The 25,211-nt window shown below is 42.3% G+C and overlaps 1 protein-coding gene across 2 annotated transcripts in view; it reads right to left on the bottom strand.

Annotated features, from left to right (window-relative positions):
- SOBP (sine oculis binding protein homolog) overlaps positions 1-17,995 on the bottom strand; it is a 171,208-nt gene extending 153,213 nt beyond the window's left edge. The window contains exons 1-3 of one of the 2 annotated variants that reach the window (XM_032156032.2): positions 17,375-17,995; positions 4,277-4,415; positions 1,655-1,840 (exon numbers count right to left, since the gene is read on the bottom strand). In XM_032156032.2, the coding sequence (XP_032011923.1) occupies positions 1,655-1,840; positions 4,277-4,415; positions 17,375-17,470 (421 nt within the window). In that variant the 5' untranslated portion in view covers positions 17,471-17,995. The remainder of the gene's footprint in view (positions 1-1,654; positions 1,841-4,276; positions 4,416-17,374) is intronic. The other variant, XM_032156023.2, reaches the window with a different exon arrangement.
- Positions 17,996-25,211: the final 7,216 nt, after the last annotated feature.

Genomic DNA, 25,211 nt, shown 5'->3' with positions numbered 1-25,211 from the left:
ATAAGAAGTACTGCTGTTGAAACTCAGTATTTATCATTGTTCAACATACAGAAAAATAACCAGCGTTACAATTAAACACTCTAGGATGATTCCAACATTTTACAGCGAGACAGATACAATATTATTTAACTTCTTTCTCTGTGTGAAATATATAGCCCAGCTTGCAATATCATATAATGCTCAGCCCGTTGCCATCTAGATATAATACACTGCCATCTAATTTTCTGGAAATATAAAAGAATGAATTACATTTTCATACAAGTGAAAGATCTCCATTAAAAGAAGAAAAGAAAAGAAAAGCTCTCTTTGAGAGCTTTCCAGGAATTAGAAAGAACTCTGTTGGAGAAGATATGCAATCTTCAGGGGTGTCCAACCTTTGGGCTTCCCTGGGCCACATTGGAAGAAGAATTGTCTTGTCTTGGGCCACACATAAAATATATTAACGATAGCTGATGAGCTAAAAATATTGTTTTAGGGCCCGGCATGGTGGCTCCCACCTGTAATCCCAGCACTTTGAGAGGCCGAGGCGGGTGGATCACCTAAGGTCAGGAGTTCGAGACCAGCCTGGGCAACATGGTGAAACCCTGTCTCTACTAAAAATACAAAAATTAGCCAGGCGTGGTGGTAAGCAGCTGTAATCCCAGCTACTCAAGAGGCTGAGGAAGGAGAATCACTCGAACTCGGGAGGCAGAGGTTGCAGTGAGCCAAGATAGCGCCACTGTTCTCCAGCCTGGGTGAGAAGAGCGAAACTCTGTCTCAAAAAAAAAAAAAAAAAAAAATTAAATCTCAAAAAAATCTCATGATGTTTTAAGAAAGTTTCCAAATTTGTGTTGGGCCATAGGTTGGACAAGCTTAATCTAGGTGGTTTCTCTCATGGATTTAGAGGGAGGCATGTTGAAGAACAAGCCTGCCTCATGCCCTTTTACAAAACTATCCCTCTCCTCAGAAGACCCCAGAGGAGACGTGGCCCTCCTTGTGCACCACCCAGTTCAACCATGGTTACTTTTTTTCTTCTTTTTTTTTTGAGACGGAGTTTTGCTCTTGTTGCCCAGGTTGGAGTGCAGTGGTGCGATCTCGGCTCACTGCAACCTCTCCAGGTTCAAGCGATCCTTCTGCCTCGGCCTCCCGAGTAGCTGGGATTACTAGCTAATTACTAGCCCACCACCACACCTAATTTTTTGTATTTTTAGTAGAGGTGGGGTTTCATCATGTTGGCCAGGCTGGTCTCAAACTCCTGACCTCAGGTGATCTGCCCGCCTCGGCCTCCCAAAGTGCAGGGATTACAGGCCAACCATGGTTACTTTTTTTCTTGCTAAACAGTCATTCTCTGTATCTTATTTTTAAAAACCATTTTATCTTTTTTTTCTCATTTTAAACAGGTGATTTCAGAGAAGGAAAATAACTTTGTTTTGTAGTCAGTAGTAGAAAAGGTTTACTGTCAGTTGAAAGTTTATAGCCTAAGTAGTAGTAGGTAGGGAAATTTTCCTCATGTAACAGTAATACTCTAAGTAACGCCTGTATTAACATTTCTTACCTATAAGGTCCCTAAAACAGCCTCTACCAAAGTTAACTTGAGAATTTAATAATTATTCATAAGATAGTTAAAACAACTTTCTATGAATTGTTATCACTGAAAACACCAGTAGTGACTTACCTGCTGGTGGCTTTATGAAAGGTGGTGGAATTAAAGGTACAATAATGGGCACATTGCCATGATCCTTTGACCCTGCAGGTGAGTCACTGAGTCCATTTCCAGTGGCAAGCCCTGAATAGCCTGTGCTTATATTGTATGGTGAAATAACACTGTCCTCGGGTAATTTTGGTTTTGGCAAAGAATTTTCTGTAAAAGAAAAAAAATCATATTCATATGACCAAAGAACATAATGCAGTAGACTTAAATTTTTCCTTATTTTCTCAAGTAAAATGGCCATGAACCCAACAATTTTTTTCTTGCAAATCTTTAAACAATGTACTAGAACTCCACAGTTCATCCAGGAACTTTTTAGTCTGGTTACCATAAATTTCCAGTGGGCTCCTTTATAATTTGCTCCACTATGATAGCTAATATTCCAGTTGAATCATGGTGATAAAGTTTAGCACTGTAAAATTCCATAGAAAATTGAGAGGTGGTGGCTGGGTGAGGTGGCTCACGCCTGTAATCCCAGTACTTTGGGAGGCCAAGGAGGGTGGGTCGCCTGAGGTCAGGAGTTCAAAACCAGCCTGGCCAACATGGTGAAAGCCCGTCTCTACTAAAAATACAAAACTTAGCCGGGCATGGTGATGTGTGCCTGTAGTCCCAGCTACTCTGGAGGCTGAGACAAGAGAATCACTTGAATCTGGGAGGCGGAGGTTGCAGTGAGCTGAGATCATGCTACTGCACTCCAGCCTGGGTGACAGAGCAAGACTCCATCTCAAAAAACAAAAACAATACAAAACAAAACAAAATTGAGAGGTGGCTAGGCGCAGTGGCTCAGACCTGTAATCCTAGCACTTCAGGAGGCCAAGGCGGGCAAATCACTTGAGGCCAGGAGTTTGAAACCAGCCTGGCCAACATGGTGAGACCCCCGTCTCTACTAAAAATACAAAAATCAGCCAGGCATGGTGGTGCACGCCTGTAATCCCAGCTACTTGGGAGGTTAAGGCACGAGAATCGCTTGAACCCAGGAGGCGGAGGTTGCAGTGAACTGAGATCGCGCCACTGCACTCCGGCTTAGGTGACAGAGCAAGACTCTGTCTCAGAAAAAAAAAAAAAAGAAATAAAAGAAAATTGAGAGGCAATTAACCTTTTTTTCCATGTACAACGTGATATACAGCAAGCATAGCTCTCTGGCTACCAGGGGAAAGCCTAAAACATGCCCTCCAGCATTGTAACTAGGTCCCACTATATTATAAACTTGTATCATAATATAATCACATGAATCAATGAGAAAGAAGCAGGGAAGAAAACTGATGCTTCACAAGGTATTGATAACACCCATTAAAAAATTACAAAAATAAAAATTTTAAAAACTTACAACAATATGAGCTTTGTGCATTGCATCCTTGCATGTGAATCACTTAAAAAAACAAATGAACAAAAACCTCAACCACGGAAAACAACTTTTTCCATCTAGTAGCATATCCTGGCATGCTGTATGTTCCCTAGAAGCAAAGATTATTACCTAGGCCAAGTATTATATGAGCTATTAGTTTATAGAATACAAACTCATGACTTGCATTTTTCATTTACAGTGAAATTGATGATACTATCTCTGTAGCATGATGTGTACAATTTCACAGTAAGCTTAACATAAAATTTGTCATGTACATTCAATTCTACTTGCCTGCGGGGCAGCTCAATTACATTTCCTTGCTTGGCATATAAGAAGGGAAAGCTCTATCTTAAAGACTGGAAATAAAATGTTTGAACAGGTAGTTTATGCCAATAGATTTTGAATGCAACGCAAATATTGATCAAATTGCCAGTGATGATCTACAATTTGTTTTACCCACATTTTATTAAAGTTCCCTAAATGGGTTGCTTCTTCACATACTTCCCTTTTCTTTGACAAGCAAGCTCTCATTCCTAATTTAGGTTCATAAATTCAGTATTCATACAGACTTCCCCCATGAGATATCTGGCACTGCTACCCACTGGTAGAATCAGTGTTAATTCAGCTCTGCCAAGGCTCTGTAATTTTCACTCCTTAGCTGGGCTTTGATTAAAAATTTCTTAAACAGTAATATAGGCTCTAATCATCTACCACTCTCTTACTCCTCTTTTTACCCTATTCAAGTGTGTGGGGGCAGGGAAAGAATGAAAATGTCAAGCAAAACAAAAATAGTAATTCCGTTTAGATTTCCCACTGAAAAAAAGGAAGGAGGATTACCAAACTAACAGTGAATCTCTCTAGCAGTCTGAAGATCTAAACCTAACATTTCATTTAGCAGAAACCCCAGTCCCCAACAGTTGATGATCTATCAAAGGGATCAGGAAACTCTAGTTAGCAAACATTGTCCCTTTCTTTAAATCTGTATGCAGGACCATGGCACTTAGGTCGCTAGTCCTTGTCTAGTTCTCCCACTGCTGGGAGGAGATTAAGCTGTGTCTATTTTTGTTTTATGTTGTTCTTTTATATTCTACAGAATTCTGCTTATGGGAAAGCACTATTGGGGATGTATGTTTAAATCAACCATTGGCATAATCAACAAAATGAGTCCCAAAGCAACTCAATTCTGGCAGGTTGCGATAGTTAATCCTTCTTTGCATGAACAAAAGGACATTAAATGTCATTACCTTTGAGAACAGAAATGTGCTGCCGGCTCTCCCCATCTGTAGGGTAGCTCCTGAATTCAATATCTTCACCATCTTTTAATTCAACCTTATCATAGCCATACCAGCCAAGGAGTTCATTCATGGTGTTTTCTGCAAAGTTCTGAAAGAGAAGCATAGGCTACTACTTATTTCTATAATCAATAACTACTTGAAAAGAATGCATAAATTGAATTCTGCTTGTCCTACCCCATTTATTTGCTGCCCTGCCTCACTTCCCCTAGTGTGGTGTTCATTTTTCAAATCATGTTCAAAAACGATAATGTTTTTAAATCTTAGGATGATGCATTCAATTATGACAGGGCTTCAGATATTTGTAATTTAAAGATAATAAGACAAAAAAGGTACTGTATTTGTTAGTTTTGCCTATGAACAGGAAGTCATTTTAGCATATTAGTCTATAAAATCTATATCCAACATCAATACAAAAATATTGAAAGGTGAATCACAAAAACAGCTAAGAAAAGATTTTGAAAATGAAAACAACCGTTTGTGGTTCAGATCAATTTAAATTAAAATTGCTTTCTGATTTAGGTGTTGTTTTCTTAACATAACTCTTATCGCAGATAAAGCCAAATTTCAACAAAGAAAACTTTCACAATTGTTAACAATACCATACAGAAAGCTAGGTTACAAAAAGGTTACAAGGGTCTTTCTTTTTTATTTTTTTCCTTCTGCAAGAGTTTTTTTCAAAAATCAGGCCAGGCACGGTGGCTCACGCCTATAATCCCAGCACTCTGGAAGGCTGAGGCGGACAGATCACTTGAGGTCAAGAGTTCAAGACCAGCCTGGGCAACATGGTGAAACCCCTTGTCTACCAAATATACAAAAATCAGCTGGCCCTGGTGGCACACACTTTTAATCCCAACTACTCAGGAAGCTGAGGCAGGAGAATCGCTTGAACCTGGGAGGCAGAGGTTGCAGTGAGCTGAGATCACACCACTGCACTCCAGCCTGGGCAACAGGGCAAGGCTCCATCGCAGAAAAATTTTTTTAAAAAAAAATCAATGCATAAGTTTTTTCAATAAATTTCATTAGTGACAGGTTCTTTTTCCATAAAATCTAAGGTCACTAAGATTATCTTCTGACAAGTAACATAAAAGTACCAAATAACTTTAAAGTTACTAGCCAGCCCATTTGGGATAATGTATGAAAACATTTTACGAACTATAAATCAATACATAAATGTAAGATAATATCACTGTTGCTGTTGTTATGGATATCATACTTTGAAAATAATAAGTATAATTGGACAGATTTAATATCTTATATTAAAGTGACTATATCTTTTTACCTTATCAATTGCTATATCTGGAAACAAGATGTAAGGCTCTGTGTGTTAATGATTTTAATGCTTATGTGTGCCTTAAACATTCCTATCTCGCAGGGAACCACGAGCTTCCTAAGCTGAGCCAGAAAAACTATATATTCTAACCTTTGTGGCTCAAAGAATCTTTTATTATCCTTCTTAGAAGCTGTCATTTCTGAATTACACTGCGATATATAATTTATATACCTGAAACAAAGCACCAAGGCTAAGCCAGAGTGTGCACAGTCTCAACGTGTGAGTTCCGTGTTTTCTTGAATTTCACGACTTTAAATTTCAGCAGGGGTTGCATAAAAAATAAAAGACATTACACTACTGACTCCACAAAAACAAACCTGGCATTTCAAACTACCCACACAATGCTAGATTTTTTGCTTTAGTACCCACTTAAGCTCTGAACTCCAACTGGGTCAATCTGTGATGGTACAGTGCATTAACAATTAAGAAAAAACTAGCCAGATTGATTCAGTGTTACCATCCGCAAGGCCAACAGTCAGTCATATCAAGCTTTAGTGAGGCATTTATTCTCTCTGATGGCTGGTCGTGTCCACATTAAATAGATATTCTTTTCATGAATGCACAAAGATATGATCAATATGAATAATAAGCTCAGCAACTTTAGGAACATCACTGAGGAGGACTGGGTTGAACACTGCCCCACTCAATCAAAAGAGATCCCTTTAATGAGGCATCAGTCTCCCCAACACCTAATTTCCTTCACTGAGGTGAGAGCCTGACTTGAGAATGACAATCCCTAGGCACACAAATAGAGGTCCTCTATCAGTGGTCTGGCAGCAGAAATCTCCAAGGATAAGGCTCATACTTTTCATCAAAAAACCAATTCCCAAAAGCATTAAAAGCCAAATGCAAGCCATCCTATTGGTCTGTGTGCCATCTGCCCCAATCTCTAAGAAAACTGAAAACTGTGCCAAGACAGAATATCTTTTACATATATCCTAGTGACTATATGCAGTTTTACAGACCGGTCATCTATGGGTGCCACTTTCTCCTGTTTCTGTCTAGCCTCTGAAGTCACACAAAGGCTACGAATGCATAATTATGGGGCAACCCCCTAGCCAAGGATATAGATTTTAGTCCAGCTGCAAATCCATTCAGCCTTTCAGAACCAGTTCCAGGAATGGGATCCAGAAGTTTTAGACATTTGGGTAAAAACTGAAACCTCAGTTGGAATATTAACACCAAATTCACATTATTTGGGCATCAAAACTGCATCAGTTTAGTTTATGGTTTGTGTTGAAAAGTCAGAGGCTTCATGGAACAATCAATATGAACTTGATCTATTCCATGATTTTCAAGTTACTATAAATGTCAGGGTAAATAAACTCTAAAACATTCCCTTTTTTGTCATGGAAAATAAAAATAAACACCTTAATGTTTTGATATATTGCTACAAAAGCAGAAAACAAAGATTTATAAAACTTCAAGCCATAAATCTCAAAGCTTTCATGAAAGGGGCAAGATGAAAGAGAGAAAAAGAACACCAAAGTCTTTTGTAGTACAGCTACAAGAAATGACTATTGCTTCTGTTGTATATAATATTGTATGAAGAAGCCAAAGGACTCCAAGGAATCAAAAATTTAAAAATTTAAGGCCGGGCGCGGTGGCTCACGCCTGTAATCCCAGCACTTTGGGAGGCCAAGGCGGGCGGATCACAAGGTCAGGAGATCGAGACCATCCTGGCTAACATGGTGAAACCCCATCCATCTCTACTAAAAATACAAAAAATTAGCCGGGCATGGTGGCGGGCGCCTGTAATCCCAGCTACTTGGGAGGCTGAGGCAGGAGAATGGCGTGAACCCAGGAGGCGGAGCTTGCAGTGAGCTGAGATCGCGCCACTGCACTCCAGCCTGGGCAACAGAGAGAGACTCCATCTCAAAAAAAAATAATAATAATTAAAAATTTAAATATCAAGGTGAAGTTTGATGCTAGATGTCACAGGTGTTCATTATGGTGCTAAACCAAAGTAAATAAAATAAATTTTTAACGTTATCATCCAAGAAACATATTCTTTTTCCTTTTCCTTTTTTTTTTTTTTTTTTTTTAGACAGGGTCTCACTCTGTGGGCCAAGCTGGAGTGCAGTGGCATGATCTTGGTTCACTGCAACCTCCACCTCCTGGGCTCAAATGACTCAGCCTCCCAAGTAGGTGGGAGTACAGGTGCAAGCCACCATGTCCGGCTAATTTTTCTATATTTGTAGAGACGGGGTTCACTATGTTGGCAAGGCTGGTCTCAAACTCCTGACCTTAAGTGATCCACCTACTTCGGCCTCCCAAAGTGCTGGAATTACAGGTGTGAGCTACTGTGCCTGAAGAAACATAATATATTCTAAGAGACAGGAATTTAATGTTTATGGCCTATAAAGATTTTCAAGTCTTTCTAGCAGACAATTCCAACAGTTACTTTTCAGCATTTTTTTGTACTATTATCCCTTAAAAAGGAATTTCCTATTAAAAAACTTATTCATTTCCTGTTTCATATATATATACGTGTTTCGTATATATATATATATATATGTGAAAAACAACAAAGGTAATAGTAGTTAAAATGCAGAGATATTTTTGAGATAAGGATGTTCAGTAATAAAACAAGCCACTGAACTAAGGCAGGTTATGAAATCTGCCTCCTTCAAAATCTTTACCCAGCATTTCTCCTGAAGACCTAGGGCAGGAAATGAAGTAGAGTCTCTTAAGAGTCCCCCCCAGTTTTAGGATTCTGTAAAATCAAAGAACTTCTACTTATATAAGAAATAAAATACCTCTTGCAAAGAAATTTCATAATTACAGTGATCATACCTCATGAATTTTACTGAGTCACTATTTCAAATATTTTATCATTGCTCCCATAAATCATCAAAATGTGCCAGAGATTTCAATATTTTGGCATCTGAACTACATTTTGCAGACTGCTTCTTGCCCTTGGAAGTGACACAAAAATCATCTCTCTAACCATGTGGTCCAATTTGGGTTTGGAAAATAGGTCACTGTAATTATAATAATGTCTAATACTCTTATAGCACTTTACAGTGTTGCTATATCTTTCAATTCTCCTGATCCTTTCAATAACCCTATGTGTTAGGTATTTGATTTCTACAATAAACTTTTCGTGAACCTATATGACATCCTCTTTTTACGACAGAAAATTAGAGCATCAAGAAGGTAAAAGACAGGCATGAGAGATCTAGTAAAGTCAAAACTAAAATACCTATCTTCTAATTCCTAAGCCAGGTCTCTTTCTATTATAAATTCTGTACTTCCCAATGTATCCGCAATTCCAAAGAAGCTACCTCCCGGACCAATCACAGAGCTGCAAAGATATCATGCAAGAGGGTGTCAGTATCGTATATAAAGAGATTTCTAAACAGGGCACATTTACTTACATTGAGACTTTGCTTGCTTTTGGATTTGATCATTGACCTCTAGTTTCCTTAACAGGGGTGCTCAAAATTCACAATTAAAATGGAATCTCCTCATTTTGCGATGTTTTGATACTACATCTGACTCTAATTGCTTTGTACTTCTAATACCTAATTTCCCTGCCTCTTTCCTTCCCTCTCCAATTCTCCTCTCTCACCTCCAGGGTTCATAAGGAAAAAAGGCAATCCTAACATTTAGTCTGAAAGCATGATCTCTTCTGAGAATTAAATCAAAAACAAAAACAAAAGGTCACAGAAAGATAGGTGGAAATGAAATTTTACTATTTCTTTACTCCTCCTGAGTTCTTCCTATACCAGCAAAATAATTTTTGTTGGATCTTAACTGCCAGGATATTCATCAAACACCTTCCTTATTCAACTGGAAGTACTGTACAAATGTCAAAGTTCAACCTACATGATTTTTTTTTTTTTCTGAGGAGCTGTGAATGACACTACGTGATTTTTGATTGAACATTTACCAGGTAAATAATAAAGAGTTGACTTCAAAACACTTTGAAAATAGCAGTAATTACAAATTCGCAAAATACCTCTGAAACACAAGTACTTCAAAATCTTCAAAAAGAACTGGTGATTTTATTTATTTTGAAAACGAGAAGTAGATTTTAAAACACAGATACTGATTTTTTCATACCAGGCCTTGCAAAACTGAATGCCAATGTGTTTTCAAATTTGTATTCTACCCAAGACAGCAGGAAGTATTCAGAGAGCCCCCAATCACTCACCCAATGAGGGGCAAGTCATGCCCTTCCCCTCCCCATAAACATAATTCCTATTTTCACTGCAAGTCCCAGTTCTAGTAAAATACGTCATCTATTCCAAAAACAATGTAAGTTACTTGAGGGTAGGAACCTTTAATTTCATTTTATGCCTCACCTAACACAATGCTTAGCACTTAATCCAGTCACAAATATTTACTTAAATACAGTTACAGAGAAATGATCAAATAAAATTCAGGAAAACCTAATTTTAAAAATAAATATGTAAAAGCTTAAAAATTATAACATGTAGTATTAGTAAGCACTCTCATGCTATTGGGAATTTAAATTGCTATAACTGTTAGAAAAAGTAATTTGACTCTATGCATTAAAAGCCTTAAAATTGTACATACCCTTTGACTTGGCAATTTTACTTCTAGGGACTGTTGAAACTATTCTAGGAAAACAGCTATGGAAATATGCATGTTTCAGCGTTGTTTTCTTAGCAACAAACTAAATGCCAAACAATAGGAATCCTAGTTAAATAAATTATAGTTTGGGCATATAATGGAATACTATTTTGCCACTAAAATATATACTGTAGATAAATTTTTATTGCCATGAAAAGCTATTAACAGTATATTAAGTTTTAAAAGGAAGGTTAGTATAGTATGAGATCTTTTTTTATAAAAACTATATATCATATATAGAGAAAGGACATGAAAAGACATATATCAAAATGTTGACAGTAATTGTGTCTGGGTGGGAAAATTACAGGCTTTTTCTTTTTGCTTATTTTTATTGCCTACTCTACTATTTTTGTCATGTCCATGTATTATGTTCATAAAAATAAAAAACTAGTTTTAATTAAAAATTAACACATAGTCTCAGGCATAGACAATTACATCAGCTATAGTCACAGTCCTAATGACAATAAAAAGGATTTGTTGGTTACATTACTTAACTTCAAAACATTCTGACACCCATTATCCAAGAAAGTGGAGCACATGAGAAACGCTTTCAAAGGAAAAAGAAACTCCCAATTCCAAACAATTTATAAAGCATGGGGGAAAAATGCTACTATCTCTGCTAGTTAAGGTTATGAATAGTAGAACGATGGTTATTTCTGAAAAACATTTTATCTCCCTTTCCATCTCCATATGCTCCGACTTACTTCTGGAGTAGATATCTATTAAGCATCATTGGACTCATTAATAGAGATAAAGAAAGGGAATTTGCAGAAGACAGGCAGAAGCCTTGCTCAAGTTCCAGAGTGAAGCAGGAATTGAATCTGGTTAGAAGTCAGTTTCTAGCTCTACTCTCCGGCCTGGCCCAGGGCTGAGTCTGAGCTGTCTTTCTTAACACAGACCCAATGGATCAGTTTTATTTTATGGTTCTGCCAAGAAAAAGGTCATGACATAAAATTTAAATAGTGCAAAAGAAATATTTGAAGAGCCCTTTGCAGATTACAAAGTACTTCCACATTCATGATCCCACTGGATCCAACGGTATAGTTAGGACGAGCCACCCCCACAGATGACCCACTAGAGGGTCATCAATGTGCATGAAATAGTAAGGGTGGCCAGATTCCCACTCAGTGCAGACTTTATATACTGAACCCTGCTGTTTTTACCCGAACTACAGCTTTCGAGCCTGAAATTCTTTGAAGATGGTTCCTATGCTCCATTTTCATTCATTTTGCAGAATTGCTCTTAGCCACAACACAATGATTTTAAGGCAGAGGACACATCATTAACACTAATACCCAACTCTGACCTGGAACAGGCTGGAAAAGAAAGTCTTACTCTCTTATTGATATATCCTAAATTGGATGGCTATATAATTGGCATATGAAACCAAAATCATGTGGTTCTGCATATAAAATGTATGGTGTTTTACTGTCTCGTCGTGAAACAGAGCAGACAATCATGTCCCCACATTTTAATCTGCTGCTAGGACATCAAATGTCCTAAAAAGGTCAAACAAATGCTGTGAAATTATGAATACCAGCCCTCAGGCTAACACTGTGGCAGGCATGGCAGGTGTACAGCTGTGTGCAGCTGTGTCCTTTCACAGCTGCAGAACTGCCTTAAAAAATCACTAAGACGTGTTACATTGTTTTCCTATCTGTGCCAAAGTCACTGGCCTTAATGCAGCACAGAGTTCCACAGGCCTTTGGTTATATAAGAGATATTAACACCCATCGGTCTACAGATCCTAAAATATACATTCAGCAAATCTCACTTACCATGCTTTCATGTCTGTTTACATGTTTCAATTGGCACTATCAAAAACAAAGTCTTCCGTGTTTTTTTTTTTTCCTCTTCTAACCTGTAATATCCCCTCTCCTTCAGGAACATATTCAATAATCTTATTAGCTTGAGAGTACAAGTGTGGCTGAATTCCCATTCCACAAGAGGAAGTTTTAGACTTTAGGGATTTTGATGTTATATCTTCTACTACTTCTAATAATTTTGTTAAGTATAAAGACTCAGTAAATAAAAGGGAATTTTACATAAAGATATAAAAAATTTGGTTACCCTAACAAGAGACTACCTTTTCCTAGAACTCTCCCTTTTAGAGAGCCACTGTGCTCACTAATATTTGCCCTTTTTTAAGGCCCTGTTTTTTACTTTCCTTTAAAAATTCTGTTACCTCTTGGTTTCTATAAGTCTGTCTTTCACACAAGGAGAGTAGGGCTTGGCTTCTCAGAGCAGTGCTTGGCAAGCACAGAGGCAGGAAACGCAGAAGGGAATGAGTCTGTCAGACTCATTTTCTTCTAGTTCAAATGTTTATTTCAGATTCGAGAGGAAGTGGAGTGGTTCCTTTCCATTTCCTCGTCTCTGGAATCTGCGAGTTGTATAAGTAAGTTTAGAGAATGACGCTCTACCTACATCTCACCAGTTCATGGATGGAGAAAGAGACTCTTCCCAGAAAACTCCTGGTTTGAACAGACCATAATACACAACCATCCAAGCTCTCACAGGACAGTCTTTTATGGGTTTAGCTTGGAGCCTTTGGTTCCTGAAGGCTCAGGAACATCTTATACCTGCTCCCAAGAGGCCAGGGCTATGTGCCCACTAACATTAGTCCCCATCCCTGCCATGTGGCACACCTGAGGCCACTGCTTAGAGAGGGGGAGTCTAACATAATTTGTGAATGCCACAGTGGGATCTGGGGTCCTAAGTCCACTTTCTAAGTTTCTGAGAATTATGCTTCTGACACCAGGATAGAGTTTCAACAGCAAAACTTAAAATATACCTGTTTTAATAATGAGCCAATTTCAAACTTAAACATGCTGACTTTTCCAGTCCATGCTCTGATTTCTCTCTCTCCCTCTCTTAAAATCAAGCTATTTATCTCACCAGCTCAGCTCTGCAACTTGCTTTATTGTCTATGCAATTGACACAGGTTATTTTTAATGCCAAATTGAGACCATCAGAAAACAAACTAGGAAATCTTGTGGTAAGTTTACTACTAAACTCTAACAGATGTGCCTGACTCAAATTGTAGGCATCAGGACTGAAGCGTAATTTTAGGTACAAATTACTTACTGAGAATATTTATAGACAGAAAACTTCTTCAGCAAAGAAGAGTCTCTGACATTTAACACAGATTCTCCTGGAGTTTAGCAATTGATAAAGAAGTTAAACATTTAAGTGCATTAATTATGGTTTGTTTAGGAAAGTTTCCAGCACAGAATGCTTGATCTAATCATGCTGGTTTTGTCAAAGAATTTTAAAAGACAAAAACTGGACTCATAATCTCTACTCATAGTTTGGATATTTTGAGTTGTATTGTTGTTTGGTAGCTACCGATCACAAAAGATCTATGTGCACAAAATATATATCCTTAAGGGCAACAGTATTTACCTTACACATATATTTAGGATTACACATCCACTAGTAGAAATTAGTTTTTATATTATATCTACTATGTTCTGGATGAACTCGTGAAACTAATTAACCTTCCCATATGTCAAAATTCCCTCATGACATTCATTTATTATGATACATGTGAGCTAACAGTATATCTGAGACATATTACATTAGACACAATCACAATATTTACTTTAGAAACATATACGCTGCATTGCTGTCTGATTTTTTAAAATTCCACTAGCCACTAATTAAATAAGGCATATTGATTGTAAGTACATTAGTACAACTAGTCTTTCTAATCAGGAAAAACTAGGATAAGGGAAGAAGAAAAGGAAAGATAAAGAAACATTGTAAAGGTCATAGTGAGACAAACATTCCTACTTGAAGATATTTTCAGGGAGTACACTACAAGCAAGCTATGCCAAGTCATGTACTTTTCATACACAAAATTATATTGTATCAAATTTAAATTTGTTACAACTGCCATGTACATTAAACCAGTGATAACGAAAATGTAACTCAATATCTGATCTAGTGAAACAGCAACTAGCATTAGCTCTCAGCCACATGAAGACACTCTTCAGTGCCATTACTGGTGTCAGCTAAACCTCATCCAGTTTGTCTTCTCTAGCCATTTTAAAATAAATATGTGACTCTCTCAATTAGGAAATCTTGAAGGAAGTCTCTGTGATGAGGCAAGTTTGTTGCTCATTCTCAGTGCTCTGCATTTGCTGTACTTAAAATAGACACTTGTACCAATGTCCTTTCTATTACCCGAAGGGGGAAAAAAATCACATACACACCAGTCCTTTTTCTTTCAGCTCACAGAAAAGCAACTCAATCCAACCAGTGTTGAAACCTGAGTAGGTCACTGTACACCACGATAAAATTCCCTAATCCCTGAGCCAAATCTCCCTAAGGGGGGCCTCCTCCTGATCCTCCACTTCCCAGGCTGACTTTTCCATTTGCTCTCTCTTCTTTCCCCCTTTCATTTCCCCTACCTTCAAGCCTTGATATGTGATCCGAGGTGGGGGCTCAGGTTTCCGTTTTTACAGCTTAGGCCACGCTAGCTGTATACATTCCTTTCTTTCTGCCGGGCAGTGATTACTTACCAGGGCTTAGTTTACACTGGTCCAGATGAAAGCCGTTCAGATGAAGGCAAACACAGCCAGGCAGCTCCAGCGGCACCGATATGAAGCTGCACAAGGCCACATTGTGTTCTCGGTGACATTTTGTTGCACACATTTATATACACGGCAACCAACTTGTTATGTTACTCTATACTTAGGTTCAGGGAGCTAGAGGAGTAATAGTATCATGATGTTTGGGGAGGGGTTTTGTTGATGTGATTATTAATATTAAAAACAAAGATATTAAGGAGCTCAAAATAACCCTTCCACCTTTTGACTTTGAGAAACCACTTTTTAAATGAGGACTTTTGGTGCTATTATATTAGAAGAATGCCTACTAAACAATTCCACTAGACTCTCAGGCATGGTATACTTGAACATGACTAAAATTTTTGGTTAGGGGTATTTTACTTTGGTCCAAAGCAGAGAGAAAATACTGATCCTACAGACAATTGAATTATTTGCTGTATAAAACTTCTTATTTAATGCTACTCTGGATTGAAAGGGTGAGGATTAAAACTTCAAATAGTGGGTGGTGATTTGGAAGCAAAATAACATTTTAAAAAGAGGAAATTCTGTGCACCAAGGTTAATTCCATACTTAGTCCTGCAGCATCGGCTAAAAATTGTGTAATTTTTCCCCTTCACACAATGTTGTTTTTGTTTCTTCCTCACCAGTTCAGACAAACATCTGTTATACTGCAGAAGGACAACTATCTCCCAAACCACGGAGTGCGCCTGCAGCCAAAATCAACAACGCGAGCCCCAAGCATCGAGCACAGTCAGCCTTTATATCCAGCCGGGATAACATTTCACATGTTTTGATTAAAATTAGCTAATTTGTAATTCTAGAACCTATGAAACTTAAAAGCTGCCATCCATATAGATCACATTAGGCAGGGTTTTAAAGGGCCAGAGCTCGTTGTGATTTCCTAGTGGCTTTCACCTTTCTCCCCTTTCCCCACCCCCAACCTAAAATGAAATGCAAAAGTAATCTGGAAATGCAGGACAGGAGGTAAGGGTAAGTGAGGAAGAATGGTTATTATGGACTGTTTGAATTTTGTTCCCATCAAAAAACAACAACTTTTACCGGTCTTAAAAAAATAAAAATAAAACTGTCCATCATTGGAATCAACGGCGGTTTCCATCATAATAAACGGCATTGATTTCCAAGGCAAATCTCCCTTAACTCTCCGTTGGACTCATGCTGCACCTCATGCTTCCAGGTACTAAGTTCCTTATGCAGTAATAAAACCCCTAATTCTGATATTTAGGTTGCTTCTGACATTTCTGAGAAGAAAGTAAAGCTAAGCATATGCACCTAGGTACGCATACATATATGATATATATCCATGCGTCCCCTGCTAAGCGTGAGCTATGATAGAAAATGCTTGTTCTAACGAAGAAAGCGTCAAAGCGCAATAAATTTGACTCACTTGCACACCATTTTCATCCAGCTTGTTTTTTAAATACAAACTGAACCAAAACTGGCCAAGTAGTAGTACTAAGCCACCTGGTAGTATTAAGGATTTCATGCAGACGATGGGGAACACCAAGAAGACCGCAAAATGCAAACCTGCTACTTTTTGATGGCTCGCAGAAAAATAAATAAATTGTTTTAAATCAATAGAGACTCGTGAAATCAACACAGAATAAAACCCTCGCCCAGGCAAACGCCGCAACTTCATGGAAAATAAGGGGGTGGGGGACAACGAGGGGGTCCGGAGCTGAGCGGTGCTCTTGTGCAATCGCTCTAACGCGAACAGCTGGAGCGCCAAGCTGCTGCGCTCTCCACCTCTGGTGCACCGCTGGCCTGGCGGGGAGCCCGGCCTCGCCGAGAGGACTCCGAGCTGGCCTTCGCGAACAATGGGCAGGCGCCCTGCAAAGGCCGCCCCTCAGACAGCTGTCCTCCAGTGGGGCTGGCCGGGGTCTGCTTTGCTGGGAAGTGAGGCAGGCAGAGGCGAGCGGGAGGCGGAGGCTGCCAGTGGAGAGGAGCAGGCGGGGGCGGGCGAGGAGAGCGGTCAGGACCGTGCCCAGACCCGCGCCTCTCGGGCCGCAGCTCGCCGGGCACTGACGGGCTCTTCACGCCGTCGCAGCTGGTTGGTTGGGGGGAAGCGGGATTGAGGAGCAGGAGGGTGAGCTGGGGGAAAGGGGTGGAATAGAGCTCTCTCCCGGGTTCCCCGGGCCAGGAGGCTCCTAACTTTGGAGGGACCCTGAGGATGATTCCCAAAAAGGGGGGATAAACTGCACCATCCACTGGGAAAGCCTCTTCCCCTGCCCACCGCCGCTCGGGTCCCCGGTGCCCTCGCCCTGAAACGCGTCCGTGCCCACCTGGGGTTCGTAAGGTTAAATAGTATGTGGTCTCCCCTCATCAAATCTGAGGTTGGCAACAATTTCGGGGATGCAGCCCTCGAGTTGGCCTCTGCTTTACACATGGAGGAGGAGCGGAGCCGTTCTGGGCATCCTACAGAAACTGACAAGCGCGCCCCGGTACCCCCAAGATCAATACCACGGCCCACGGGGAGCGGGCGCAAGAAAGAGCTCAGTCTCCCTGGCCCCCGAGATCCAAAAATACCTTCATCTCCTCATTGATCTCCCTTTTCACTGGGTGAGCTGGCTTCCTGCTCCGTTTATTTTCGGGAGGTCTCCCTTCTTTCTCCATTTCTGCCATGTTTTTGTGTCTGGTTTCTGTGGAGATGAAATGGCTGCTGCCGCCGCCGGCGGTGGTGGTGGCGGCGGCGGCGGCGGTGGAGGTGGTGCTGATGGTGGCGAGGCTGGCGGAGGTAGCGGTGCTGGCGGGGCCGGGCCGAGCCGCGAGGGGGAGGGCCGGCGGGCGCCGAGAAACGGGGTCTCTTCTAGCGGCAGAGGACGTCAGTGGCTGTCACGGGGAAGGGTAGTTCGGTAAGTCTCGGGGATGCCGCCGCCGCCGCTCCGGCTCCTGCTGCCGCCGCCGCCGCCGCCGCAGCCAACGCCGCCGCTGCTGCCGCTGCCCCTGCCGCCCTCGCTGCCGCTGCCGCTCCCGCCGCCGCCACCGCCGGGCCACATCCTCGGGGCCCCGTGGAGTCGTCAGCCATCTTCCGTCGCTCTGTCCGTCCGCATGGGCGCGGGGAGCGAGGGCCGGCGCGGAGAGCGGCCCCGGGCGTGCGTGCGCGGCTGTGTGTGAGCCCGGGAAAGCGCGCCAGCCCCGGCGCCCAGCGCCTCCCGCGAGCCGAGCCGGGGGCGGGCCGGGGGCCGGCGCGGGAGGAGGGGAGGGAGCGCGGCCGGGAGGGGGTCGGAGGGAGGGGAAAGGTGGGGGGGCGAGGACAGCCCCCCGGCTCTCGAGCGGGCGTGGCTTCCACCGTCACTGGATACGCGGATGCTGCGCGGCTCTGGGGGCTGTTCGCGGCCGCTTGTTCATCCGCGACGGGTACGGGCGGCTCGCGGCGCCCCCCGCGGCCGCCACCTCCCCGCCACGCGCCAGGGGCGCCGGCGCCCGCTCCGAAGCCAGCCCTGCTCCTCAGCTTCGCGACGTGGGCTGGGTTGCGTGTGTAGTTGGTTTTCGAGCCCGTCCTAGGAGCCGCTGAGGAAAAATGAATGGGGGTGAAGGGAGGAGGTTGGGCGGTGGGAGGGCGCGAGACCTGAGGTCGCCTGGCTAGAGGGCCGCCGTTCCCCAGGGAGGGTTAACGCAGCCTGCCGCCTCGGGGGTGTAACGCTGGGGTTTCGGGGAAAGGAAATCACAGCCCGGACGCGCTTCCCCCCACTGAGCTGCCAGGATAGTTTCCCCCTCCGGGGGCCACCGCGGAGTGCGCGAGGGCTGGAGACCCCTTGGAGAGGTTCCCGCGCCCCGCCCGGCCGGTCCTACACGCGGCGCTGCCTCGGACTGCATTGGCAATGAAGCTTTTGCCTCTCAAAGAACTACTTAGAAGTAGGACATCTCGGCCTTCAGCCCCTTGTTTTTCCCCTTGTTCCTTCTCTCTTTCTCTCTCACTTATGCCCTGCTTCAAAGTAACAGCTTTACGCGTGACCCCACCTACACCCTTATCTGGGTGCCCTGGGTTTCGCCCAAAAGGTTGGGCTGAGTGGGAGCTTCTGGGAGCGCATGGTCCCGCGTAGGGTCCCGTTCACCCGGAGCTCGGACGCCCTCGCCACGCCCGGGTGGGATCCTCCCGTCCCCGCCCGGTTGCACTTTCTCCTCCCGACTTCCCAGCTCGCGCCTGCTCTCCATGGAGCGGTGCTCGCTCCCTGTGCGCTCACAAGTCCCCTCTTTGGCCCTCTCCTGCCACGCCTGGGGCCGAGGTCTGATTGAGTCTGTCCCTGTCCCTGGGTTGAGGCATTGGGGGTGACGGTTGGATGATGTTTCAGTGACACGCGCGGCTCTGAGCGCTCCCACACGTTGCAGAGGACACATTGACGTTCCCGGCTTCTCTTTCCCGCGCCACGACACTTCATAATTACCTGACACAATGCGATATGGGGGTGTCCATTGTTCCACTGCATGTTACTGTGGAGTGTTCGTTATGACAGTGGTGGAACTTAAAATTACACAATTTTTTTAAGTTCCTAAAAGAATGAATTCCGTGTGGGGATATGAGTAAGCTTTCCATTAAATCTCAGTTTGGCCTGTCAAACGAGGCTCATTCTGGGTATTACATCGCCTAATTTGCATTTTAGCATTGTTTTGTTTCTTAAATGTCACATTAGAGATATTTGAGCGTGTACGCAGGAGAGCTGAGTATCTCCACGTTGCCTATTTTGCATTTTAGCATCACTTTGTTTTTAATAAACGCCAACTTAAAAACATCTGGGAGTGCACCCAGGAGGGCTGAGTACCTTCTCCCTCCCAATTTCTTCTCTTCCCCGTCCCGGGGAGGCGAGGGGAAGCTGCACCCTGCTCCGCGTGGCTGCCTAGATCCTGGGCTAGCCAGGAGGCCAGAGCGAGCCAGGCTTTGCGCCTGCAAGGGGTCCGCGCGAGAAACACTTGCGCCGAGGAAAAGTTAAAATTTCTGGGACGCCCAAGAGTCGAGAGGAGGACTGATGAGGTTTTAGGGGAGCTTTGCAGTACAGGCGTCCTGTATTTGCGATTTTCCCAGTAGCCTCTGAGAACGTATCCAGGTACACTCAGGTCGTGAGCCGCGAGTCCTCTGGCCGGGTCTCAAAGCCCGCAGCAGCCCACAGCGCACCTACGACGACCCAATAACGCGGAGAGGAGCCTAAAGCTGTCGCAGCAACTTCCCCCCAATCCTGGAATGATAGTGCAACATTCGCCAGTGTGTGAGTGGGTGTATTTTGCGGTGGGGAGTATCTCCCTAATGCTGTTGCTGGGTGGGGGAGAGGAAGAGAGCGCCTTTTGGTTTTTTAAATTGAATTTCATCCAAAACATCTGACAAATAATATGTGGGTTGGAGAGTTGTTTTCTCTGTTTGATCCTGTTAGTCTTTAATGAGGGAAATAGAAAACTTTTTGGGGGGGCTTTTTAATATTCTAAAGCTGTGGAAACATACGTTGTAAACTGTACGCAAAAAGCAGCTTTTTGTCTTCTGTAAACATTTAAGTCCCCTCTGTTTCCTTTGGTGCCAGAAGCATTACAACTGATTCACTGTTGAGTAGCTGATATCAAATAGCAAGTTATATACCCCAAGTCCTAAGATACAGTTTCACAAGTTAAGAATAAAATAAACAGAAAAGGTGAACTGTAGCCCAGAGTTATATTTAGAGGCAGCTATACTTCCTTTAAAGAAAATTACTTACTCTGTGATGGTTCAGGCATTTAATAAAAATAATGATATTAAACAGCCACCTGTTCCTTCACAAGCATATGTCCTTCAGAAACTGAGGTGAGAACATTGTATTGAAATCCACAATGCACATCTTTGTTGACAGAAAGTACGCTCATAAAGTATATCTGAGGAAAACTTTTAATCTAGAATGAACTTCAGAAGTAATGATGATTGTTACACCTTTTAATGACCCTAGGTTTCTTCACATCTACTAGAGACGAAAACAGTTATAACAACAGATGATGCTTTATGAATTTACACATACCATGAGTTAAATAACGTTCCCTGAATAACTTCATAATCCGTAAGAGTATAACTACACAGGTAGGAACAATACATTATACGCATTTCAGAAGAGCCCCACTCCTGCTCCAATGACGTATCCTTTTGCTCCCCAACCACTAGCACTCTCCTGCGTGCTTTCTTTCTCTCTCTATACCCACACATATCACCCAAGCCTCCAGACATGCAATTAATCCTCAATTTTCCCTCTACTATCCCTGCTAGTCATCAAGATGGGTACAGGACTGATCTTTCATACATTCCTCAGGTACAATTTTGTGACTTCTTTTACTCTTCAAGGCTAGTCTTGATGATCATTCTACCCTGATTCACCTAGAAAACACATTAGAGAGGGGATGGGAAGACCCCAGGGTGGTCTACCTCAGGCCTCCAACCTCCACATTTCTTTGTTGTCTCCAAGAACACTTAACTCAGAGACTTAGTCCTCATGCCTCGTGAGGAATTAATAAACACTAGCTGATTGATTAGTATGACATAATAACAAACTTAAGAAGTTTTCCTGTATTATTGTTTGAAATTAATGTTTATCTTGAAAAGCTCTGTGATTTAACCAAATATGGAGATTAAAATATGTGAAATAATTACTATGCTGAACACATTGTAGTAATTATCTTCATTTAATAATCACAAAACTCTATGAGGCTGTTTCTACTATTATACCCCCATTTCACAGATGAGGAAACTAAGGCTTATATAAGCTATTAAGATAAAGGCTATTGGCCGGGCGTGGTGGCTCAGGCCTGTAATCCCAGCACTTTGGGAGGCTGAGGCAGACAGACCATTTGAGGTCAGGGGTTTGAAACCAGCCTGGCCAACATGGTGAAACCCCATCTCTACTAAAAATACAAAAATTAGCTGGGTGTGGTGGCATGTGCCTGTAGTCCCAGCTACTCGGGAGGCTGAGGCAGGAGAATCACTCGAACCCTGGGAGGTGGAGGTTGCAGTGAGCCTAGACTGTACCATTGCACTGCAGCCTGGGCGACAGAGCAAGACTCCATCTCAAAAAGAGAGAGAGAGAGAGAGAGAGAGAAAAGCTATTAAGTATTGGGATTTGAATCCGTAACTTTCTGTCCTACTCTAGGTTTGGAGCTCTTGACACTATGTTAATCTGCTTTTCTGAATTTCTTTAACAATCTGTATTTTATCAAATCTAAGGCCCACATTTTTCCCATTTTAACATCTCTAAGATTGTAATGCATCTTACACTGAACTCTTACAGTTATAAATGGCATCTTTATTTCTCAATGGTATATAAAATATCAGTACATTTCTTTTTTTTTTTGAGACAGGGTTTTGCTCTGTCATCCAGGCTGGAGTGCAGTGGCACGATCTTGGCTCCCTGCAATCTCCACCTCCCAGGTTCAAGCAGTTCTCCTGCCTCAGCCTCCCAAGTCGCTGGGACTACAGGCATGTGCCACCACACCCGGGTAATTTTTTGTATTTTTGGTAGAGACAGGGTTTCACCCTGTTAAGCTAGGATGGTGTGGATCCCGACCTCGTGATCTGCCCGCCTTGGCCTCCCAAAGTGCTGGGATTATGGGCGTGAGCCACCGCGCCTGGCAGTACTTTTTCCTAGCAGTGGTGTGTTAGGCTCCATTGGGTTGTCCTGCAATAACAGATCATCAGAAAACCTCAGGGACTTAAAAGGTTGCTCAGACAAAGTCAGGTGAAGATCTGTGTGACTCTCCACAGCAACTATCCTCCATGCGATCTTGTTACTGCCCATCCATATCAACTGTGCTTCCACACTCACTACTCTAGGAAAAAATAGAGCCCTGGAGGATCTCCCGCCAGCAATTAAATGCTACAATCTTGTAGTGACGTGTCACTTTTTCCTCTAATCCATTGGCTAGAATTAGTCACATGGCTCTTCCCAACTGTGAGGGAAGCTAGGAAGTTTAATCCTTCCATGTCTCACAAAGGAGAGGAGAACTGGATATGGGTAAGCACGTCATGTTTGTACCACAAAGGCATCTTCAGTTCGTTAAAATATGATCATGTCATTAGGACCCATTAATATAAATTAAATATAAATTAATATAAATATTGGGAGTCTGTTTTATTCAAAACCAATGAGCAGTGTTTGGTCTGTGATATGTTATATTGTATCTAAAACATACTTTTGAAGTTCATGTGAATGTTTAATTGCAAAGAACAGAATTCTAGAATCAATTTCAAAAATATTATGAAAGAGCACAACAATAATGCCAGATTTTAACCAGGTGTCTATAGATGAGCTTCCAAGGCTCTGAAACTTCCTAAAATGCATTTTTTTCAGTCAACTTTTTTTCTAGAGAGTGAGTACATATCTGACATATTCTCAATTGAGGTTCATGATTTATCCATTCATTTATTCAGCAAATATATACTGAGGTCCCGCTGTTCTGGGTGCTTGGGATCCAGCAGCAAATATGACAGACAAGTCCCCAAATTTCTTGAAGCTTGTAGTCTGGAAAGGGGACAACAAACAAGCAAACAAGTAACAAGAGAATTTTAAATCCAGACAGGTAACATAAAAGGACAATGTGGGCCGGGCACAGTGGCTCACGCCTGTAATCCCAGCACTTTGGGAGGCTGAGGCGGGCGGATCACGAGGTCAGGAGATCGAGACCATTCGGGCTAACACGGTGAAACCCCGTCTCTACTAAAAATACAAAAAATTAGCTGGGCGCGGTGGCGGGCGCCTGTAGTCCCAGCTACTCGGGAGGCTGAGGCAGGAGACTGGCGTGAACCTGGGAGGCGGAACTTGCAGTGAGCCGAGATAGCATCACTGCAGTCCGGCCTGGGCAAAACAGCGAGACTCCGTTTCAAAAAAAAAAAAGGACAATGTGATACAAGGTGGGTGTATTGGCAGTGTCTGCTTTAGCTAAAATGATCATGAAAGACTTCTCTGAGGAGAAATCTGACCTGAAACAGGGAAGATGAGAAGGAACTATCCATTCAGAGATTTTAGAATCCTAGAGAAAAGTGTTTTCGTCAGAATTTTAAAGGAGCTGAAGAATGGATATGCTCAGCATGTTTGAGAAGTTGAAAGGTATCTGGAATGTAGAGAATGAGAAGAAGAGTGGCAGGAGAAGGAGTGAAAGAGGAATGCAGAGGCCGGATTATATGAAGCCTGCAGGTCATGGTAAAGGCTCAGGATTTTATTTTAAGTGTACTGTGGACAAATGCACAGTGGAAAGACACCCTCCTTTGCACTATTTGTATGTGTGGGTCATCTGGCCATCATTAGCTCTGTCAACCCTGCTGGGCACACATCTAAGTGGGGTCCCCTCCCCCCTTGCTGTTCCAAGAACATCTTGGCCCCCTTTGCCATGCAAAGTGAAGATCACAACCCTCCAAGAAGGATGGGGGCTCTCCTTCAGTCACAGGGGTAAAAGAAGCTCCCTGGGGCCAGGTGTGGTGGTTCACACCTGTAATCCCAGCACTTTGGGAGGCTGAGTTGGGCAGATCACTTGAATTCAGGATGTTCAAGACCAGCCTGGCCAACATGTTGAAATCCCCATCTCTACTAAAATAATACAAAAATTAGCTGGGCATGGTGGTGCATGCCTGTAGTCCCAGCTACTCGGGGGACTGAGGCAGGAGAATCGCTTGAACCCGAGAGACAGAGGTTGCAGTGACCGAGACCGCACCACTGCACTCAAGCCTGGGCAACAGAGGAAGACTGTGTCTGAAAACAAAACAAACAAACCAACAAACAAAACTCCCTGGCCAGTAGCTTCAAGCCAACTCCGAGTTTTTTGGCAGGAGAATGAGGGGCTTCACTCTACACTAGTGAAGTCTCGAGCATTTTGCCTTACTCTTCATTTGTGAAATGAGAACAGTAATTTATATTTTGGGCTGTTGTGTTGTGGCCACATAATGTCTCCTAAAGTAACTAAAAATAAAACAGCACAAATTTCTACAAACGAGTGTATATTATTTACTTTTCTGAGGATCATTATTATTTTACTTTTACTTAGGTTTATATGTATAAACTGTTACATATGTGTACCAATTTAAGGAAACCTGACACATGAGAACTAATTGCCTGCATAATCATATTCTTCATTTTGAAATTAATATCTAATAGGGCCTCTTTTAATAGTAATTTGCCAAAAGGTAATCATTTTAATCTATAAAAATGAGATTTCAATATACACTTCTAAGAACATTCCAATTGTACCCATTAAGGGAAGTATACTAATACCTATAAATTTAAGGAAAAAATCATTTCAAGTTATAATTTTTAATTTTTATCCGTTAAAGCAGAAATCAAAGCCCAGCGTGTATTTACTCCAAATATCTATGCTAAAAAACAAAAAACAAAAAAGCATGAAGCTCAACTATCAGTGTGCATAATATAACAGC

This window comes from Hylobates moloch, unplaced genomic scaffold, assembly GCF_009828535.3.
Source record: "Hylobates moloch isolate HMO894 unplaced genomic scaffold, HMol_V3 SCAFFOLD_2, whole genome shotgun sequence".
Classification (NCBI taxonomy): Eukaryota; Metazoa; Chordata; class Mammalia; order Primates; family Hylobatidae; genus Hylobates; species Hylobates moloch.
The sequence above is the reverse complement of the archived record's forward strand: the minus strand, read 5'-3'. Positions and strand labels throughout refer to the sequence as shown.